Source organism: Strix aluco, chromosome 1 (genome assembly GCF_031877795.1).
Source record: "Strix aluco isolate bStrAlu1 chromosome 1, bStrAlu1.hap1, whole genome shotgun sequence".
In the NCBI taxonomy this organism is placed as follows: domain Eukaryota; kingdom Metazoa; phylum Chordata; class Aves; order Strigiformes; family Strigidae; genus Strix; species Strix aluco.
Window position 1 is genome coordinate 64,399,455 of NC_133931.1, and position 20,572 is coordinate 64,420,026.

The window sequence follows — 20,572 nt, forward strand, 5'->3', positions numbered from 1 at the left end:
TAAGCATATCCAGAAGAATGCAAAATACATCTATGTATCAATACATGTCCGTAAAATCAAATGAAATATTATGTCTAGATATGAGGGATTCAACCCACATCAAGCTTCAGGGCTAAGGAATACTGTGCAGTTGAACTTAAAGTCACAGGTGATGAAGTTTTCTCTGTGTGTTTGTGTGGATATATGTATTTGTGCCTATACCATGATACATACATAAATAAGGTAATTAATGAATTAATATGCCTGAAAATGAGTGTTGGAGAACATCAAATGCATCACCACCTTTCCTGAGCTTAAAAAGCAGGGGCCAAATCTCCTCCAGTCTCATGTTTTCAGATACAAAGCCTCACTGACTCCCTCAAGAGCCCTGCCTGCATGAGGGCTCCCAGATCCAACCTAGAGGAGTGTGGAATATTTAACTGGCAAATCATTTTATAGGATGGATCAATTTCTGTATTTTAAAGCTGTTGGTTGGTTTTGAATCATTTCTCTGTGGCTCAAAAAGCTGTTCCAAAGGCCCAAATATAAACTACCCAGTAAATCCATCGAGCTTGCAAAGATGCTATGGGTACTCTGTGTCCTCATTAGCGTATGAAGCTACAGGCCATACTGAAGTCTGCTCCTAGATGTTAAACACAACATGAGCTAATTTATGACAATATATAGATGATGAGCAATTTCTTGGTAGGCATGGAACAGCATTTAACTTTAAAGTGTGAATTTTATGCTGGAGTGTTAGGCATTACAGCTAGTTAGAAAGATTTATACTTAAAATTGATTAATTAATTAAATTAATATTTAATTATAATTAAGCATTATGTGTAGTCCTTCTATTCCTTTTCTTTGATATTTTGATGAATTGAAACGCTGCATGCTGAAGATACTGGTTTAAAAAAAAAAAGAAAAAAAACAAACAAAAAAAAGGAAAGAGATTATGCAGAAATTTCTGTGTAACAATCATGTAAAAACACAACAATAATATTACTGATAAACCTTTTACAGTAAAATTCAGACTTTGTTACATCATTTAGCACATATTATTCTTCATGTGATAGTTAGGATGGGTTTCCATTCTGCTTTTTCTGGTTTGTTGGGGTTTTTTAAAAATTCAATTATAATCACAGATGGCTAGAATCGACTCCTAAAAGGAGGTACTGAAATTATTTCACACCTTAGATACTGTCTTGGGACACTCTCATCAACTGATCAAATTTTCAAAAAAGCCCCAAATCCTGTAAAATTTCAGTCTGCTTTTCATGACCAGATTTGGGTGCAGAAAATAACACTACACCGTTTGCTTTATTCTGAAATGGAGATTAATATGTGCCAACTGCATTTCATAGCCTAGCTACCTGGTGGATGTTAATCAGCATTTTTATGATACCATTTTAGAGGCAGAGTTCAGGCTGCCTTGGAAACTTTGAAGGAATTGCTTTCCTCCCGGTAGCATGGGGCCCAGGGACTCCTGCACTGAGGCGACTATGGTGGGGAGCTGGGGTTCCCCTGGGTCCCCCATTGAGGCCATGGTGGGAGAGGGCAGCTGGTCTCTGTGGTGCTCTCCGGGGAGCTCCCACTCACGAGATGGTCTCTTGTTTTATATTAATGGTATCCGAAGTTAACTGAGGCACTGTGCTTTTCCAGAAAGTCTGTGTATTAGCGTGCCTGGTTATGTGGGAATAAACAATGTGGAAGTTTCCATCCCTCTGTCTTCACAGGAGGACTTGGTAATTTGACACCTGACCTCTTAACCCAGATGTCTTTTGTAGAAACTAAATTTCCTTCCCCACGGGGAAGAATTTGTAGGAGACTGTTAGTTTCAATGAATTCAGCATCATTGCCCCACCCGGCCCCTCTCTGCTATGTTACTGCGAAAGGAGACAATTTGGCTCCAAATGACTAATGTGATTGTTTTTTGAAAAAAAATTTTTAAAATTTCAGTCTTATGTGATGTTATTGAGTCTGTATCTGAGGTTAGCATTATTAATTCATAATGACCTTCCATGTGGCCTTCATGGGCTGAGATTGCTGTGCATGTTAGTACATACTGAGTAAAAATATTTCTGTGAAATGATGGACTGTATTTATAGACAACAGGGCAAAATCCTAACTTCTATTAAAAAAAAAAAAAAAAAAAAGAGCATTTACATACTTTTAGTGAGTATTGAGCTTGCCAAAATCTCTCAAATTGGTCCAGAGGTTTGGAATGAAGAATTATCATTTGAAGACGAACAATACGAGTTCTGCTGCAATTTCAGTAGCAATCCCCAGACCTGTTTTCTTTATGTCATGAAAACTTTAGAAACATAAACAGTGCTAAATTGCCACTGGTACTGAATAATGTAGCTTTTATTGTTGCCTGGGCTCTTCTGTATATTCAAGAAAATAATTTAATACTTATAAATAATTAGAAGGTAACTAAAGATGACTATGATCTAGTCTGTTGAAAATTTCTCAGTACCCTTAATTTGTTAGTAAATTCAATATATTTTATTTAAGCAGAATCATATATACAGTATATTAACTTTTTTTCCAAGCAATCTTTACTCAGCACAGAAAGGCCAGATGTATGGGAATTGTAAAAAATCAGGATATGCATAAAAACTGTTCAAGTGCATAAAGCAGCCCCATCTGGAAGACATCTAACAGAAATGAAGTTGTACAAAACCATTCCATTGATAATAAAGCTAATTTTTATGGGTCTGACAAGTATGTAATTATGTTCAGTGGTGCTTTTCAGATTTTATCACAGTCAATAAACCGCAGTGGTAATTTCATTCCCATTTGACATATTTACATGGAAACATTTGATTGGAGGAATTAGTAACCCTGAAAGCCTTGATAGATATGTTTTAATGATCTGTGACCTCCGCAGTCCCTCATCTGTTTATTGTTGCAACAGGCGAGAAGTCGTTCCTCTGTGACCTTTGTGGCTTTGCCGGCGGGACACGTCATGCCCTCACCAAGCATCGGCGGCAGCACACAGGTCAGTAAAGCTGTCTTTACTCTTTACTATATTTTCTCCAGCAAGGGAGTCCCTCTACACTGGGGAGTAATGCAAGTCGAATAGCACGTTACAGCACAAATAATGCGTAGGCTCATTGTTTACTTTGCTTTTTCTCCTTTTTGTGTCGGTATGCCCAAGGTCTGCATCAAATCTGTTAGCTGGAAGTTTGAAGAATTGCTTGGGGGGAGTGCGGGGTATTTTTGGTGTGTTTTCTGAAGGAAGTAGAATTGTAAAGACTGCCTTTCTTCTTTAAATGAATGCTAAGTCTACTAATTTTTTTTTCCAAGGCCCAAATAGATTACCTACTGTGAAGATTTTGCAAGAGTCTGCTAGAATGTCCCTGGGTGAAAATTAGAGACCACATATAGATTAATCCATTATTTTGGACTGAGACATAGTTGAAAGCTAGTGTTTTTTCAGTTGCCCTTTTGTAATTTTAAGATAGTTTGTAATTAATAGGTGCAACTTTTAAGAGTTACCACATGGTTGGCATGTAAAGCAGGATTTCTCTCCCAGAATTAGTAAAGCTTTCCTACCACCTGGTTATAAAAATTTAATATCAGATAAAATTAAATTGGTTCTTAGTTTCAGAAGACCAGAAAAAGTGTAACTATTAAACATTTATTAATACATTTTACCTTAATTGTGCTTTTTAGTAGTTCCTTGTAAGTGTTTGATTATTTGAATAGATTTTGTTCAAACAGATGCAGAAGTGTTGCTGCTTTAGCCACAGTAGTTTTTGTTTTACTATCATGAGGATAATGTAATATCATCAGGAACTGCTGTGTGAGTTAAGTGACCATTGTCTAATGTACAGTGGAAATAAATGGCTAACATGAGAAGCTGTAGTTGTTACATCATGAATTTTCCATGGATTTTGTAAAGGAATCTCAGTGGGAGATTTTATTATGTTCCTGAATAAACTAATCTTGATTCAGGACATACACCATCTAAGTGCGTAATTTCCTGGAGAGCAGCTACTCTTTTTCTTGAGAGCCTGAAGCCATTCTTTCCACCCTGTTTTCAGTTTATTAAAGCAACCATATTTGGCAAAGAGCCTGATGCTTTCAAAAAGGTGGGATTTTGAGGGCCGGTCAGACAATATCTTGAAATGTATAAGCTCTAAAAAAAAGTATGCAGGGCTGAACTTTGCTTGCAAGTCTAACTAGTAATCATACTTCCAGAATTTTTCTTCTGATAACAAGGAACATACATTTGTGTGAGAGTACCGCTACAGCAGGTTTCCATTCACTGCAGGAAGTTTGTATTTTTAAAGTGTCCAAGAAAAGGCATTTAGCAAATATAGTAAGTTCTCTTGGTATTGCACTCTCTGAATGATAACAGAAACAATTGCAACTACTGGAATGGAAGTTGTATGCTTCAGTTGTAACTAACGGTTTCCATTTTTCTGGAGCTTGTTGGCTGAAGTTTACCAAATGTGGGCTCAGAATGATTTTTTTTTTTCTTTAGCAGAAATAAATAATTGTTATCAATAGGATGGGAAGTACCTTTTGTTTTTTATTGGCCTACCATGTGTCGCACTGATATTGTGCATATGTGTAGGACTCATAGTCAGTGTAGCCTCACAAATGGGTAAACAATCGTTTCAGAATGGGAAAGTGGAAGAAATGCATATTCTTGTCTTTACCTACTACGTGAGTGCAGATCTGATTTCTCAGAAATGTAAGCCCTTATCATCAGTTATATATTTATATTTTTTGTATCATTAGGCCACAAGCCGATAGAAAATAATATTTTGTTTCCTGGTTTATGTGCAAAATTAGGCTGAAAATATGGTATGTTCCTGGTGAAAAGCTGTCCATGTTTTCAATGGCATTTTGCCCTTCTTTTGCCAGTATGGTAGAGGCTTTTGTGCTATGATCACAGGATTCACAGGTTATAGATCATGAAGCTTGCATCTAGCAGGCATAACTTTATATTTTATGTCAGGACTGGAGGCTCGTTATTACTTTGCTATTAACTTTATACTATACAGGACAGTATCTCAGAGGCAGAGGGATCTATCTTTTTGGCATTTATCTGCCTCTGTGGCGCAAACAATCAGAGATGATTCTTTAGCAGAAAAATTATCTGAAGCTTCTATTTGTTTCAAGGAGAATGACACAATCCACCTTTGCCTGCACTGTTGCACTTATATGGGGTCCCTTGTATTTTCCTCTAGTGCACAACTTTATCTCAGGCCTTAGCTGCATGTACTCCTCTTTGTACCTGTAATTTTTCTTCTGTGTTCCCAGTTGGCACAATTTTCCCACAGCAGAATGCCAAAGCAAATTACAATCAAGTTTGAAAGGGATAGGTATCAAAAATAGCCTAAATGGCTTAAATAATTCCCTACTGTAATATAAGCTGTCTAGGGGGCTGACACAGAACATCTTCCAATCCAAGATTTACTTCTATCACCTGTCAGAGACCCTTGATTCAAGGGCAAATGAGCAAATCCTCACATGCAGTTGAGGAGCCTTAACCGGCTTAACAAGCCTCCTCTCGTCCCAGCCTCAAGGCCTGAGGTGTCCTGACACCCCGGAGGAATGTTCAGCTGCTGATAGATATTTGACACAAGAGAGGACTGGCTGTAGGACCAGCCACTTAAGACTTTTGATGCTCTTGATTCTCGTATTTCTTACTCTGCTCCTCTCTTTTTAGATGAGATTATTTTTGTCTATCTAGAGAAATACCTTTACCTTGTGAAAGATGCATTTTCTTTAGAAATATTACAGGGAGCATAAAGTATGTGAATGAGGCTGGCAGAATCTGGCCCTTGGTCACTAGTGGAGCAAAGTGTAGGGACTAGTTTGGTAAATAGAATGTTATCCCTGGAAGACATGTTTTTGGTTTTTAAATGAAAAGAAGTACCGAAATGTTAAACTGAAAGAAGAAGCCATTAGTTTTAAGACTTGAAAAATGTTTGTACTTAATTTATTTGCAAACATGATGCATCTCCATACAGATTTCCTTGATATAGACTTTCTTACCTGTAAAGTAGAACTGTGAGGTAGAAAGAAATAATTTGACCTATCAAGAGTTCCCTGATGTTTCATCAGTTGACGTTTTTATTCTGTGTTAAATATGTTATGTCCTTAATGACTGACCTGGTCCTGTGAGAACTGCACACTTTGAACACAGAATAAGCTAAGTCTTTGGCTGATTTTGTCCTGGTAGAACGTTCTAGCATTATTTTATGATCTGAAAGCAAGAATCAATCTATTAAATTCTGCAAGTCTTTCACTGGCTATGTTATACCAGTGGCCCAATGTAATATCTTGTGAATTGAAGCAATGGCAACTTCAAGTGATCCAGAGTTTCACCAGAATTTTATCACACTGTAAAGAATGCTTACATCTCTGCCTTTGTCAAATGCTTTACAATAGACACTTGTGGCTGCCTAGGCTGTGAGCTGAAGCTTTCTTAAGAAACTTAGACGACTTGCACTATCAGCTGGTGCTATGTGGTACATAAGGGACAGCTTGCAGTGCTGCAAGAATGTATATGCCATAGTTCTGGTGCCTCAACACGACTGGGAGGAAAAATGTTCATCTTTTGAGTCATCCTGAAACAATTTTTTTTTTTAATTTATATTTTGTCCCAGTAAGAAAATCTGCCTGAAGATATGAAGATAAATAATGTTGCAAAATTTAGTGTTGGCTGGGTTTAGAATTAGTTGAATTCCATGAAGAATTTGAGCAATTATCAGAATTTTATAATAAAAAAGAGTAAATAACCTCTAAATCAGCCACCAAAACCACACACACACACACAAAAGAAACATATAATATCACAGAATTTAAATATTTTGCCTTAATCATAATCAACTAAGAAGTTGCATGAGAGAAAAAACAAGCAAGAGTAATTATTACTGGCTTGAAATGAAATCGCGAAAACACTTAAGTCTTAATTTTATTTTTTTTTTTTATGTTGTTGTATTGTTCTGCTCTCCTCCTTTGTTTGTCTGCCTTTTGGTATCACTCGAGTTTTCCCTTCTTCTACATGTTTCCCAGTAAACTTTCATTTCATGCTGTAGTAGCTGGCTCAATCCAACAGTGCTGATCAGTCACAGCCTGTGTTCTCTTGCATGAAATTCCTTTTTTAATGTTGGTTAGTACTCCTGCAAATTGCAAAACCCCCATCCTCATCTTCTGCACAATGGCAGTCTACATTTGCTTCTCGTGTGTTGGTTGTGTTGGAATCTTCCTGGGGATCATCAAGTACATTGCAGTAGTAGAGCATTAGAGGGTGAGTGCACTTACTGTGCACAGCAGTTCTATGACAGTCACCCTGAACCTATGGAACTGCTTAAGAAGATTGTGTCTTTGTTCAAACATTTTCATGAATTTTTGAAAATGGTAGCTTATATCGTACAGAGCACTGTTTGTATGATTACTTCTGCTCACTCATTTCAATCTTGTGCTTCTCAAGACATTTATAGGTCAATGTAATAAAGAAAGAAAATTTAATAATATATGTGTTTTTATCCAGATGAGTGACTCACTTTGTGTTTCTATTTCTCATGTGAACTGCTCTTTGACTTTAATGTGTAGTTACATTACTCAGCATTGAATTTAATGTATAATGTAGCCTCTTCCCTTCAACTTCCCCACCACAGCTTAAAAAAATTATAATGTTGAATACCACAGAAGATGTATCAGAGTAAGAAGACTTACTGCTCTTTTCAGCAGGAAGAGAGGTGAAATTTGAAGAGGATCTATGTTGTTTTTCTTTTTCCATTTATGCCAAAATTTGCAGGAGAGTGTGGAACTTGTTTACAGCAAATCTTTGGCCAGAAATGACACAAAAAACTTGGGTATCTTAAAACTTTCTCTCTACCTAAGAGAAATTGTCTAGTGGAACAGTTTTCCTCCCATTTCAGAGCATACAAATGTCAATCATTTTTTGCTATGGAAGAGCAACCCTATGGCATCTACAGGGTTTCTTATAAGAAAGCAAGGGATGAAGAACATACTTAGGTTTTTTATGTCTTATATGCAAAAAAGTTGACCAGACTAAAAGCAAACAGAATTTATTTTTTTATACTTCAGGCTTCATTAGGAAGCCTGTAAGTGCTTCTCCAGGGAGAGCCTTAACAAACACTAGAAATAGTTGGAAATAAGTAGAAAAAAGTCCAGTAACTTGTAAGCAGATGGCTACATTTTGTGGTCTACTCATTCCTTAGGTCAAATGAAACTTAGAGAATTCTTTCTGTGCTGCTCAACACATCATGTGAAAGACAAATAGGACTAAAAGTAGTAGTTTCCTGTTGAGACAACTGGGGTAAGATTTCTTCCATCTTATAAGATTCAGATTAGTTGCTCAAGACTTGCAGCTTGAAGCCACCACTTGATTTTTACTTTTTTCCTTCATTTATGTGAAAGCTGGATCCTCAGTAGCACATTCATATAAATGCTGTATATAATCTACAAGTAGAAATTCTCTGGACAGTCATGATTATAAATAAAAAATTCACTTTGCCATCCACAAATCAACATCTTTCACCAAGCTTTATAGTTTTTGTTACTGTGTTATTTCATTTTTCCTTGAAAAATTACACATTAAGTACATAACTGCACAGAGAAATTTATGATTGCAGTAAGGTATGCTCTATGTCCTAAAAAGCTCATCAACGACAGAGAGCTCAAAAGAGGTAAAATCAGAGAAAAGAGGAAGAAGGAAAGAAAAAGAAAGCCATAATTTGGGAAGAAAAGAAAAAAAGCTAAGACAGATGCTAAAAAAGTCAGTGTGGAATTTAGAGAGGCAAGAGAAGAAGAAAGTCTTAGTCATGGTGGTTTAAGAAGAGCAGAATAGGTAGAACTGGTGAGGCTAACTGGTTAGCAGCAAGCCTTAATAACTGCTTTTGTAGAGACCGATGTTCCCCATGATCTGACCCTTTTATCAGTTGCTTTCCCAAACTTTGATTGTTGGAGCTAAAATTTTCCATATCAGGTGACTTAAAGAACTTAAACTTCAGAAGTTGCTTGCAGTATTGTCAAAAAAGCAAAACCATTTCTTCTTTTGTAATCATGTGGTTAGGGAACATAGCTTTTTGAAAGTGCTTGTGTTAAAATAAAAGCCCCCAAAGATAGTGGGTCCTTGATTTTGGAAGGTGTGTCCTTCCTTTTTTTCCCCCCACAGAGCTAATTGACCATTGGGACATTTTGGGGCAGCTATCCTTCTTTTTTATGGGGTTTGTTATTGATAAAGTTAGAGCTGGTGAGGCACAGATAAGTATTCTATAATGGTAAGGTGGGAAGGGGGTTGATTTGGGGTTTTCTACTTGTATAAATCTTTGAATACATAGACTTTGTCCTTACACGTTTTAGGTTTTTATACTATTTTATACTTAATACATAGTGGTGTTTTAAAAAATACTGTCAAAATTTCTTTTTTTATTTGTGTTAATTTAATTTTGTATGAATTAGATCCTTGACTGGGGGTTAGGGAGAATCCTCCTGGAATATTTAATGGCAGCCTGAGTGAAAATAAAATTAAGTTTATTGCCTGAAATATCTGGAGGCAGAAAGGGGGGCAGGAAAATTGGGACACAAAGGCTCATAAAGAAAATTCCAGCCCAAAGATAAGGAAGACAAAAAATACTTAAATGAGTAGGTCTGGAAAATGTAAATAAATAAACCAAAAAGAATTGATGCTTCAGCTCATGGGCTCTTCCAGTGCCCCTGAAACCAAAGAAATACCTAGTCTTTTAGATTTTTTTCAACTGTACTGAACAACCTGGTTAATTTTCCATAAAAATACTTTTTCCCATGTGGAGTTGCTAAGAATTACAGACCATGCTAGTCTGTCTTTTTTCCTCCCAGTTTAGTTGGCTTTTGTTGTGTGGTGCTGCTGTGATGTATTTTCTGTCAGGTGAGATTTACACATAGTCCACTTGACAGGAGCAGTTAGCCACAAGGATTTCCTAAGGAGAAACTTCCTGGAGCAATGGGCAAGGATTATCATTTTTCTTTTGGTCAGATGGAATTTGCAAGCCCTCCTGGCTTCCACGGGCCCTCGCTTGTCTGTCAGCCCCCCTGGCCCTGCCCCAGCGCAGCAGCAGACCTTTACCCGATCCATCCTCCCCTGAATGGCAAACAAAAAATCTCCTTTCAGTTCAGATCTGCTTTTTTTACAAGGGGGCAAGTTGGCAAGGTTCTCATGCATTTTAAATGAAAGCAGTTAAAATAAGTACGTATCTTATCTAAAATACCTGTGGCTTTACTACTTAGGCTTGAAAATGTTGCTGTCTTCTTTAATACTAGAAGATAAAATAAATCAGGCACAGGAAATCTTCATTTCAAGAACAGGTTACGTTGCTAGGGAGTCTATGGCCTCCCAGAGAGTTTAATTGAAGCAGCAGCCAGTACCATTCAAGCTGCTGGGAGAATCAGCTTTTCCAGAGCAGAGAGTCAGTGTCTGACAAGAAAACCCCATTTGGGGCAGGAAAGACATACTTTCTAGCAGTCTCAATTTGTCCAGCATAGAGGCTTCCACATTGTGTCCTGCCCCTTCACCTTTCCTTGTCCCATGAAACAATAAATGAAAAATAGTGGCTGGTATTCTCTCCAGCAGCTGCTAAAAGCAATTATTCCAACTCTTTATGGAGCTTTCAGAAGCTGCTCCATTGTCCTTCTGTACAGCATTACAGCCTTTTCAGGCCTGAGGACCTTGCATTTCTTTTTCCCTTGGGAGGAAAAAAACTCTAACAGGCTCCAAGAATGAAAAATGCAGACTTCTCTCTCTTCTCAGAATTCTGGCAAAGTCTTTTTGGAAGTCTTGAGTGTCTCATGCTTTAAGCAGGCCTGAAAAATCTGGTTTGGAGGCATGGCCACTTGGGAGTGGCCTTTTGCTAGTGATGTGTCTTCTGCTGCTCGTATGTCTGTCTGAAAAACTGCAAATTGTACCTGCTAAGATGCTTAGGGTTCAATTTTGAAACTGCCTATTCTAGACCTAGCAATTTTATTCAGATTTCTTAAGTTAGGGATGCAGATTCCTTATGTAGTCTTTAGGATAAATACTTCTGAAGGCTTGCACAATGCAGTCAAGATCACCTAAGTTAGGAGCTGCCTTTTGTCTTCTGCATACAAAAAGAAGCCTGTTTCCTCCCTAAATGGTAATTACATGTGCCTGTAAGCCACACAGAGTATTTCTGGAGCAACCAGTTAGAAAAATGGGATGTAGGTGTCTTAGCTATGTGTCACAGTATATGTATATGTCATGAGATTTTGTCTTAATGTCTTCTAAGGGGTGGACCCCTCTGCTGGAAGGAAAAGTACTCTTTTCACATAATAATTTACAAGCCAGAGATTTTTATCTTTCTTCAATTAGTACTCTAGAAATTTTCAATGCAATTGCACATTTGGCAGAGATTGAATTTTAGTCTTCTGAAAATATTATTGTCCTATTTAGGTGTGGTGGTGGAGGGGGGGGGGGGGGGGGATTCGTTAACCTTTCAAGCCCTTCTGCTAAAATTGTCACACTGTTCAGAAAAGATTCACAAGGTCGGAAGGATAACAGGCAAGAGAGGGGGAATGGAGCAGTGAGTTCTGGTTCATGTGCTTGGTCCTGGTTTATGTGTATTATTTAATAATGGATAAAATAAATAATCCAGGACCAGAGACAAAAACAAAGACACTTTCCTCCTGGAGAGGTTCCTTTCTGAGCAGGCACTGAATACAAGCTTCAGATTCTGTCTCCAAGAGTGTTGCTTTCAGGGCTGTTCATGGGCCCAACTTCAGCAGAATGTGTAGGGTGAGAGGAATGCCTGTCACCTGGTGATGATATTTTCATGAAATAAGTCCCGGTGACATGGTCACCCTGTTTCAGTGCAGTTCTTTCTCCTCCTTTTCGCTGCTGCGTAACATCACATGGGAAGTCAGCTGGCTACTGATGCGTCATAGTGAGAATAGTATTTTGTAATTAATACATTGTATTTGGAAATTTATTTTGTATTTGTGGTTGTTATATATACATAGACTAAAATCTATCTCAAGGGATGTGCCAGAAATTTAGACTTGTCATCCTTTCCTGTTGATGAAAACTGATAATGCATATCTTCTCTTGTCACCTTCTAGGAGAGAAACCATTCAAATGTGATGAGTGTAACTTCGCTTCCACAACACAATCGCATCTGACACGACATAAGCGTGTCCATACTGGAGAAAAGCCTTACAGATGTCCCTGGTGTGACTACAGGTAATGAGTCATTAACTAAAGCATGATGAGAGAAGGGTTAAGGTGATCAGATGAGGTTCATTTGAAGTCACCAATAAAAATATATTGCCATTAAAACACCATCAGGGCAGCAGTAATTGCATATTAAATTAGGAGCTAAATTTAAAAACTTAGTCTTCAGTATTTAGGTATTACTTTATAAAGAAAAACAAATGATGGGAAACCTTTTAGTGGTAACACTGCAGTGCTAATGTTGAGTGTTTGTTTCACAGCTGCTCTAGTGTCTGTTAGAATTCTCCATGGTGAGGCCGCTTATCTGTATCGCCTTTTCAAATCAGTTGCAGTTTTGAAATTTTTCTCGGTTGAGTTGCAACCATTTCACCAAGAAAGGAAAAGTCCCCTAAAAGGCTTAGTAGCCTAAATACTCACCAGACACTTATTAGAAAGGGAAGCAACTGGAGCTGGTCACAGTGCTGCAGTCTTGTTTTTCTGCTCCAGTTTTCCTTCTCCATGCCAGCCAGGGTGTTTGGATGAAAGTTGGCCATAGGGTTGGTTGCATGGCAAAGTCTCCCATGTTGCAGCTCTAAAACCCGTCCTGTTACGGCAGTAGACTAAATTTAAAAAAAAAAAACATGAATAGACAGTTAAGATTACTTCTGGTGCTCACCTGATGTGTCTTTTGTTCATCATAGACTACTTATTAAATGATCTCATACTGCTTCTTAAATGATTCTTTACTCTTCTTAAGCATACTTCTTCTACAGTCTTGAATCCTTTTAATACCTTGCAGTGAAGTGGCTAGTCTACGTGTACTATAAAGGAATCCATAGAAGTTATTCATGAGCAATTTGCAAGAGTTGATGTTCAAAAAGTTTTTAAAAAATCAGTATTATATTTGATAAATGGCATATGATTATGTAATTAGATGCATGTGCTGTGATGCATGCACGCAGGAGGAGAAAGTTAAACATTTGATTATACCACTATAGCATTTTTTATTTTCTTTTAATGCTGAGCATACAACTGTAATGTTCTTTTAGTATAAGTTTTACTGTAGTTTCCTAAAACAAGATTATATAACAAAGCCTAGCCGCTCTCATAATACCTGGTTTCATGCTATTTATGAGCTACTTTACACAAAGCTCCTGTACAGAAAGCTTCTGCGGTGATCATGTAGTTTCTGTAGGAAAATTTTTGTTGCATCGGTTTGTGCATGTGGAGCAAATGTTCTGTGAACTCTTCTGTATTGAGCACCCATTAAATTACTGCTTAGAACTGCAGAGAACTTAATTCAATAACCTCAGAGGGGAGCTTCCATTTCTGCACTGCTATCTTAAGGGTCCCCCTGCTTTTTTTTTTCTTTTTTCCTTTTTTTTTTTTTTGTTTTTTTTTAAATTTTTTTTTCCATCAGTAAGTCATCTAAGAAAGAGATATGGGTTTGTGTTAAGAAAGAGATATGGGTTTGTGTTTGTCAGAGTGGTTGCATTAAAAGGTCTGTGTTGAGTGAAGTGATAGCATATAAGCAATAGTGTGACATGATGTGCTGCAATAAAAGGAGTGCAATCTTTGATGCTGCATGTTTGAGGCGGCTTAATCTTGTGGTCATCCACTTTAATAAACCATCCCAATTGGAAGGAATAGTCTTATTACAGAACTAGGTAATGAGAGGTGGGTTATGGTGGGTTTGAGCTCCTGGCTTGAAGACCCTAGAGAATGGGAGCCTTGTAGATGTGAATCAGTTTGCAGTTTGGGGTTTGTTAGACACATGCAGTCAGTGCATGCAATTCCCTCACTCAGTATGACAAAATGCATAACTTTAATACTCTGTTTAGTGAAAGGCAAGAGATCATTTTTCTTTGGATGGACAGTTTCCTGTATGAGATAGAAATTCCAAGAAACGACAAGTTTTTTACTAGTATTTTATTATATTGGAGGTTATTGGAGAAGAAGCAAACATAACTTATTTTATCAGGATTAACAAGAAACCTCTGAGCATCCCCTGCCTCTATATTATTAAAAAATAAATGTTTCATGGTAATAGGATGTTAGTTTCCATCCATTTCAGGCCAATTTTGACCTAATCTTTGGAGGCTGATCTCTACAGATACCAGCTGATGAAGCTTTGATTCTGCAGGAAATTTGTTCTGAGCTCAGCTGAAAAACATCTGGCAGGGATGCAGGAATCAGAGCTGTGCTGCTGCTGCAAGTTCATAGAGGCAGTGAGGCACTCTGTATAGCTGCAGAGGAGCCAGGAGAGGGGCTGCTGTATTTATTAGCCCAGCAGTCCTGCTTGTGTGTGCCAGTTTCCACAATCCTGGGATATTAGCCAGCCTTGCTGGCAAGTATATTTTTTGCTCTCTATCTACCTCTCTCATTTTTTTTCTCTCCCTTTTTTTGTTTTAAAAATATAATTTTAAGGGAATCACATGTGCCTCCCTGTCAACTCACCCAGTACTATCTCTTTTCATGGAAAGGTATTAGCAATTCTGTAAATAATGTCCTTTACATCAGTTCAGCAGACGGTATGTACTCTTGTGAGTGTCACCTACCAAAAACGTAAAATCAAGATTTTAAAATCTGCTGACCTAGTGGTAAAATTCACCCCCATGTCTAGTTGTTGAGTTCTCACCGTGGTGCTTTCAGCTCAGCCCTGGCCCTGTAAGTTCGTCCAGACTATTTCAGATGTTGCTGTTTAGTGTTGCTTGGCAACTGCAGACTCTTTAATGACCCTTGGAGTTTCAGCGAGGTCAATATTCCTCATTTTGTGTACAGATATGGAGTAGAGTATTGTTGGTGCTACCATAAAGTCTCCTTTCACCGATAGGTGAAGTGATCTCTCTATTCTATAAAGTAATTTGAGACACTTGAATTAAAAGAGTGTCTAAATACAAGGTATTTTAATTATTCTTGTTCAGCTCATCAGTGCTCAGAGGGTTCTTAGAGATTAATGATTTCAAGCTTTTCAGTTCTTTGGGAGGAAATTGTGAACAGTCATCCTGCAAAAACTCCTGCCAGTCTAGTGAATGAAAGGCTAGCTAACCCTGGCTACAAGTACAGAAAGAAAGGCTGTTAGAAGAAACTACTCTGAATTTAGGAACTGTTATGAAAATCTGGATCACCTGTGACTGGAGAGGCACCTAGAGCGATTTTCTTTTTGCTTTGTTTTGGTTGTTTGGGTTTTTTTTTTTTTGCTTAGCAGCAAAAAACTGAAGTTAAATAGGCTGTAAGATACTATGGGAAAAAGATTGATTTTTGGCTGCATGGAACAGAAAAATGAATGTATTCCTTATATAACCCACAGCATGAGAAATTCTTTTCTTAACTAGGAAAAGACATGAATTAATGTGGTTTTCTGAAGAGAACTATAAACTAACCTAGCATTTTTAGCTTTCAAATTATATATTCTCAATAGTATGCATATTCCCAAAAAGAAAATGGGAGATTTCGCTCATTTTATTTTACCAAGTTGCTTTTATAATCTGTTTATGATTGTACTTAAATATTCTTGCAAAAATTTTACCTTCCATCTCTATTTTTTATACTGTGACGGCTTGATATTTATTTTTGTCTAAATCTTTTGTATATTGATAACAAAGAAATGAACATCTCCTATTCTATATAGCAGTATGCAGCTTCTAGTAACTATTATAATTTGAAATTATATTTTCAGTCTAGTTTTTAGAATCTAATTCCTTTTGAAGGAAGAAAAATATAATATAAATATTCATAAATGTAAAAATTTGCTTGTTAAGTGTTTTGTTTATATTTTTTTACATTTGTGTTTTCAATTTAGGTTTGCCCTCTTTTGATAAAAACAGGCACAATTTTCCTTTGCATTTACTTTTTCAAATCACACAGCATGTCTCTCCATCCTTAAGTCAGCGTGCTTTGTCATGTAAAAATACTCATTCACTCCTAATTAATGTTCAACTTAATTTTATAATACAGAATTGGTCTCATAGGACCCTACACCACCATTACATATGCAATGCTTATTTTATATTTCTTAGTCATTTAAAAAAGATGTGTTATGTGGCTGAACTTTTCAGATTACACAATGCTAGAGTTACACTGACAGCAATACTGTTTGCATTTGGTAATGGGCATAGTAAGTTGTGAAGAGCCGTATAACCTCCTGAAACTGAATACCACCTGTGAACTTCAACTGATTTCTAAATCTGTCAGTTGTATAGTCTGTGGCCAGACTTCTTAGGCACCTGGATTTAACCTGATGTCAAGTGCTAAACCCCGATAAGTCTGATGATGTCAATGACAGATGCAGGTATACAGCATTTTCAAAAACTGAACTGGTTTTCTGCATGTGTCTAACGAATTAGGAATCTCAGTTTTAGTCATATGTTAGGCTTTAAATTGTTCTCCCATTGGTACTGACTTCCCATGTAAGTATCACAGCTTCCCAGGCAAGTAGTAATTTATGTTCATGGTGTGTGTGTGTGAGGGGGATGTTTCAGTACAAAACGGATCTGGATTGCGTTGTTTTGCAGTGGGGGAGGCAAAAGGCAGGGCCCTGCTTCTCTCACATAGTCAAATTTGTTGGCGTTCAGGACTCAGGAGGAGCGCTGGCATAGTTTCGTGATAGAGAAACAGTATTGCTACAACTTTGACTGTGAGAACGTGGGACAGGTATAATGTTACTGTACTTTGTGCCATCCCTGTGCTGTAATTAAAGAAAATGACTGTCACGTCTCTGGGATTCCACTGTATGGTTCTTTTTGCATAGAGTACCCATGGAGGAGAAGGAGGGAATGGATGGCAATATCCAGGGGATTGCTTATGTTCCGCAGCCATAGATTAACAGGGTTTAGAAGCTGTATAAAACAAACAGCCAGGCCAGCAAAACAGGATTAATTCTGTAAATACACCTTTCTATAAAGTATATGACTTGTGAAGGATGTCTTACAAGACTGAGAATAAATAGCATACATTTTTAATATAATTATGTAAACTAAAATAAATATTTTACATTTATTATGCATAATAAAATAATTAGACAACATTCTGTAAGGGATTATGGCATCTGAAATTCCAACTGCGGAAGGATTCATTGCATAGTTTCAGCAGCAGCAGCAGCATGACTTAGGGGGAGTGACTCCACAGGGGCTACTTTTCTTTTTTTGGACAGCATCCCTAGGGAGTTCCTATTTCCCTCTGACTTATAGTATCTGTCCATAGGTTGTAAAGACCAGTTTATAATACACTCCAGGATTTGCACCTAAGTCATAAGAATGTGCGAAGTAAGTGTTTTCTCTCTGTTTATTTTGGTGAATTTAATAACCTTTAGTTGTCTTGGTACGATTACATCAGCTGTGCAGTATTCCCTAGTTATATCAAGGATAACTAGGGACTGCTTTAAGTGCTGAGGTAACAATATGTACTTATTCATAGCAAAACTGAAAGGCTGTTAAGGCAACTTCTACATAAAATGATGAAACAGTGTATTTATCATTAAAACGTTAACATTAATATGCTCTTTGTAACCAGTGAAATTTAATATGCATGTATAGGAAATAACTACGTTATACAACTGCATGGAACATTAGGCTGATGAGGACTCCGAGTGGCAACCACCACTGCACTATGGAAAAACACTTTTTTATATGTATCACAAAGGCAGAATTAGGCAAAATAAGTGCATATACTTTGTACTAATAAGAAATTGCTAAAGCAAATAATGCAGGCATGTAATAGAGCAAACTGGGCCTTCAGGAAACACTTAAGCTTCTGTTGTGATCAGCAGCAGGAGTTGAGGATATCCAGTGCCTTGTGCTAGCAGATTTATAAACAAATGAAAATAGAAGTTTAGAGAGACATTCTGTCAGTGCATGGGCATAGTTCCCAGATGCAAACTCCTCAGAATATTATTCAGTCCCTATTTTTTAATAAACATTCAGATAAAACATTTGGTAATATTTCTATTAATCTGGAATAAAAATATGCTGTAGCATTTAAGTCTATAAAAGAAAAATAATCTGAAATAAAATTCAGATACAGCCGCAAAAACACTTTAATTATTCTAGTGAATACATGGCATACAAAACAATGGTTAGTATTACTCCCTTTATGATGTTTCTGTTGCTTAATAAAACTTTTTATATTCACCTAAATTATAGCAAATAATTCACATGGTAAACTCGGATTAAAAATATGCATGTGATAGTGCAAAATACAGATCAGCTATCACATTAACCAAGATACTTGACTTCATATGTGGTTCCTATCATTCAGAAACTTGTAGAACCAGAGAGCATGCAAATAATGATATGGTCCTCTCTGGGAGTTGTGTATGCTGTCTGCACTGACTGAGAGATCCTGTCTGCAATTTTGGAGAATCATGTTGGTGGCAGCATACAAAAGTACTTAAACTCCCTCTCTCGCAGCTCTCCATGTCCTCCCTGCCAGACGCCAGTGTCACTGCATGGACTGCTTAGAGAATGTATGCTTAATAGCAAACATGATTGTTTCTTAAAAAAACACATATAGGTACATGCACACAGAAATATATTGGTGTATGTAGACCTGATGATTATGGTCCACAATGAAATTGCCCTGTTAAGAGTGTTTTGCACAGCATGCAATAATATAGTCACTTTGTGAAGTCCTTAGCTTTCTGTATTTTTAATTTATAGCATAGTAAATGCACTCTACTTGGTAGAAGGGTAATACGGATTTTTTATTTATTTTAATAATACTTACTCTTTACAATATGGAAATCCATCCATAATTCCATGAGCATTGGTCACTCAAGCTTCTTTTGTGGTTTTTTTTTTTTTTCTTTTTATTTATTTATTCCTGTTTCCCAATGTTTTTTCCTGTGGCCACTCTAAATAAGAGGAATTAAAAATCGTCTTTTTAATTCAGTGAATCTGTGATTCTCATGCTAACACTCACTGTCTGGACTTGGGACTTGAAGGATCTGCCCAAGTATCTTTCAACCAGTGATGCAATTGCAAGTATTGATAATACTATTCTAACATTATTTTAGATTGAGTCCTTTGAAGAACAACTTTTAAGTGATGCATTTAAGCCTAAATGCCATGCTAAATTACTCAGGGATGACCACTGAGTTTAATGTTACTGAGCCATGCAGCCATTTTGACATCAATGTAAAAATTCCTATCTAGTTTTAACTTCTGACAGCTTCCCTCTGTGATGCTAGCTCAGTGCTCTATCAGATTGTTCACACTTTGATTTAAATTCTGCAAAAACATTCTCAGGTTCCTGATTTCTTTCAGTAGTTACTGTCTCCCCCTTGCTGTTCAATCTGAGCTTTGTCCCTAAACTTTTCTTCTTATGCAGCCTCTCTCCTGCTGTACTGATGCTCTTTTTTTTGAATCAGAGTTCATCACACTTACCCCAAAACCTGAAGCATTGGTGTTTAGGAAATATGAATAAGACCACTTCATGCGGTGAACAGATTAATGTAACTAATGTCTTCTATTACCACATTTTATCTTCTGCCTGTCCTCACACTTCTTTTTCCCTATCACATGCAATCATCACTGTCTTATCTATTCCTCTTTCTTAAGGAGCATAAATATGTTACAATAAATATATTTTGTATTTAATATATAGTTAATTAATGTTTATAAATCTGGAACATTGGCATATATTTCAAACTAAAATAATCTTAAGTAGGTTGTATTTTGATAGTAAATAAAATTTTAGTACTAACCTCAAGATGAATGTCAAGGCTATGGTCTTAATATAGCTTTTAGTAACAAAAAAGACTTGCAATTTCCTGTTCTTACAGTGCTTCTGATAAAACTGTACAGTGAAGAATTTTTATGTCTACAAATAAACTTTCATTTTTTGGAATAATTTTATCTAAAAATAATCATTGGCATCATAGCTTAATTGATATGACCCTTTTAGGTAAAAAGTAGTTTAAAAAAAAGCTAAAGTGACTATATATGTTTTCTTTGCTTTTGCCTGTTAACACAGAATAAAAAATAAACACATTAGTTTCTTTTTACTATTCCTTAATCCCCAATCCAGTCATTATAAAAGGGCCAAAGCTGTCTTTGGGGGTGGTCAAATCTACAAGGAATTATTATTATTGCTAACTATCAGCTAACTATCTGGCTGCTAGCTAACAATCTGAAAATATTTTGGGAGTATTATTCAAGATGAAGTTTATAGACAGTAGCCTATTGTGTTACATGTGTTTTATTCTCTAGGCAATATGTATACTACCATGTAAAAAAGCTTCTGTGTTAATGCTGTCTTTATGACAACCTTCCCTCTTCTTCCTTCATACATGACATATAAAACAGGGTGAAATGTGGGAAGTGACAGAAAACAAATTCAGTTCAGAAGTGGTTCCAGAAAGAGGTGTAGCCTAGTGCAAAGGAGGGGAAAGGGAAAGAT

At 36.8% G+C, this 20,572-nt stretch overlaps 1 protein-coding gene across 3 annotated transcripts in view; it reads left to right on the forward strand.

Moving 5' to 3' along the window:
* Nucleotides 1-20,572, forward strand: part of ZNF407 (zinc finger protein 407) — a 359,207-nt gene that overhangs the window by 214,596 nt on the left and 124,039 nt on the right. For all 3 annotated transcript variants that reach the window (XM_074823097.1, XM_074823107.1, XM_074823116.1), the window contains 2 exons: nucleotides 2,900-2,983; nucleotides 12,085-12,205. In XM_074823097.1, the coding sequence (XP_074679198.1) occupies nucleotides 2,900-2,983; nucleotides 12,085-12,205 (205 nt within the window). The remainder of the gene's footprint in view (nucleotides 1-2,899; nucleotides 2,984-12,084; nucleotides 12,206-20,572) is intronic.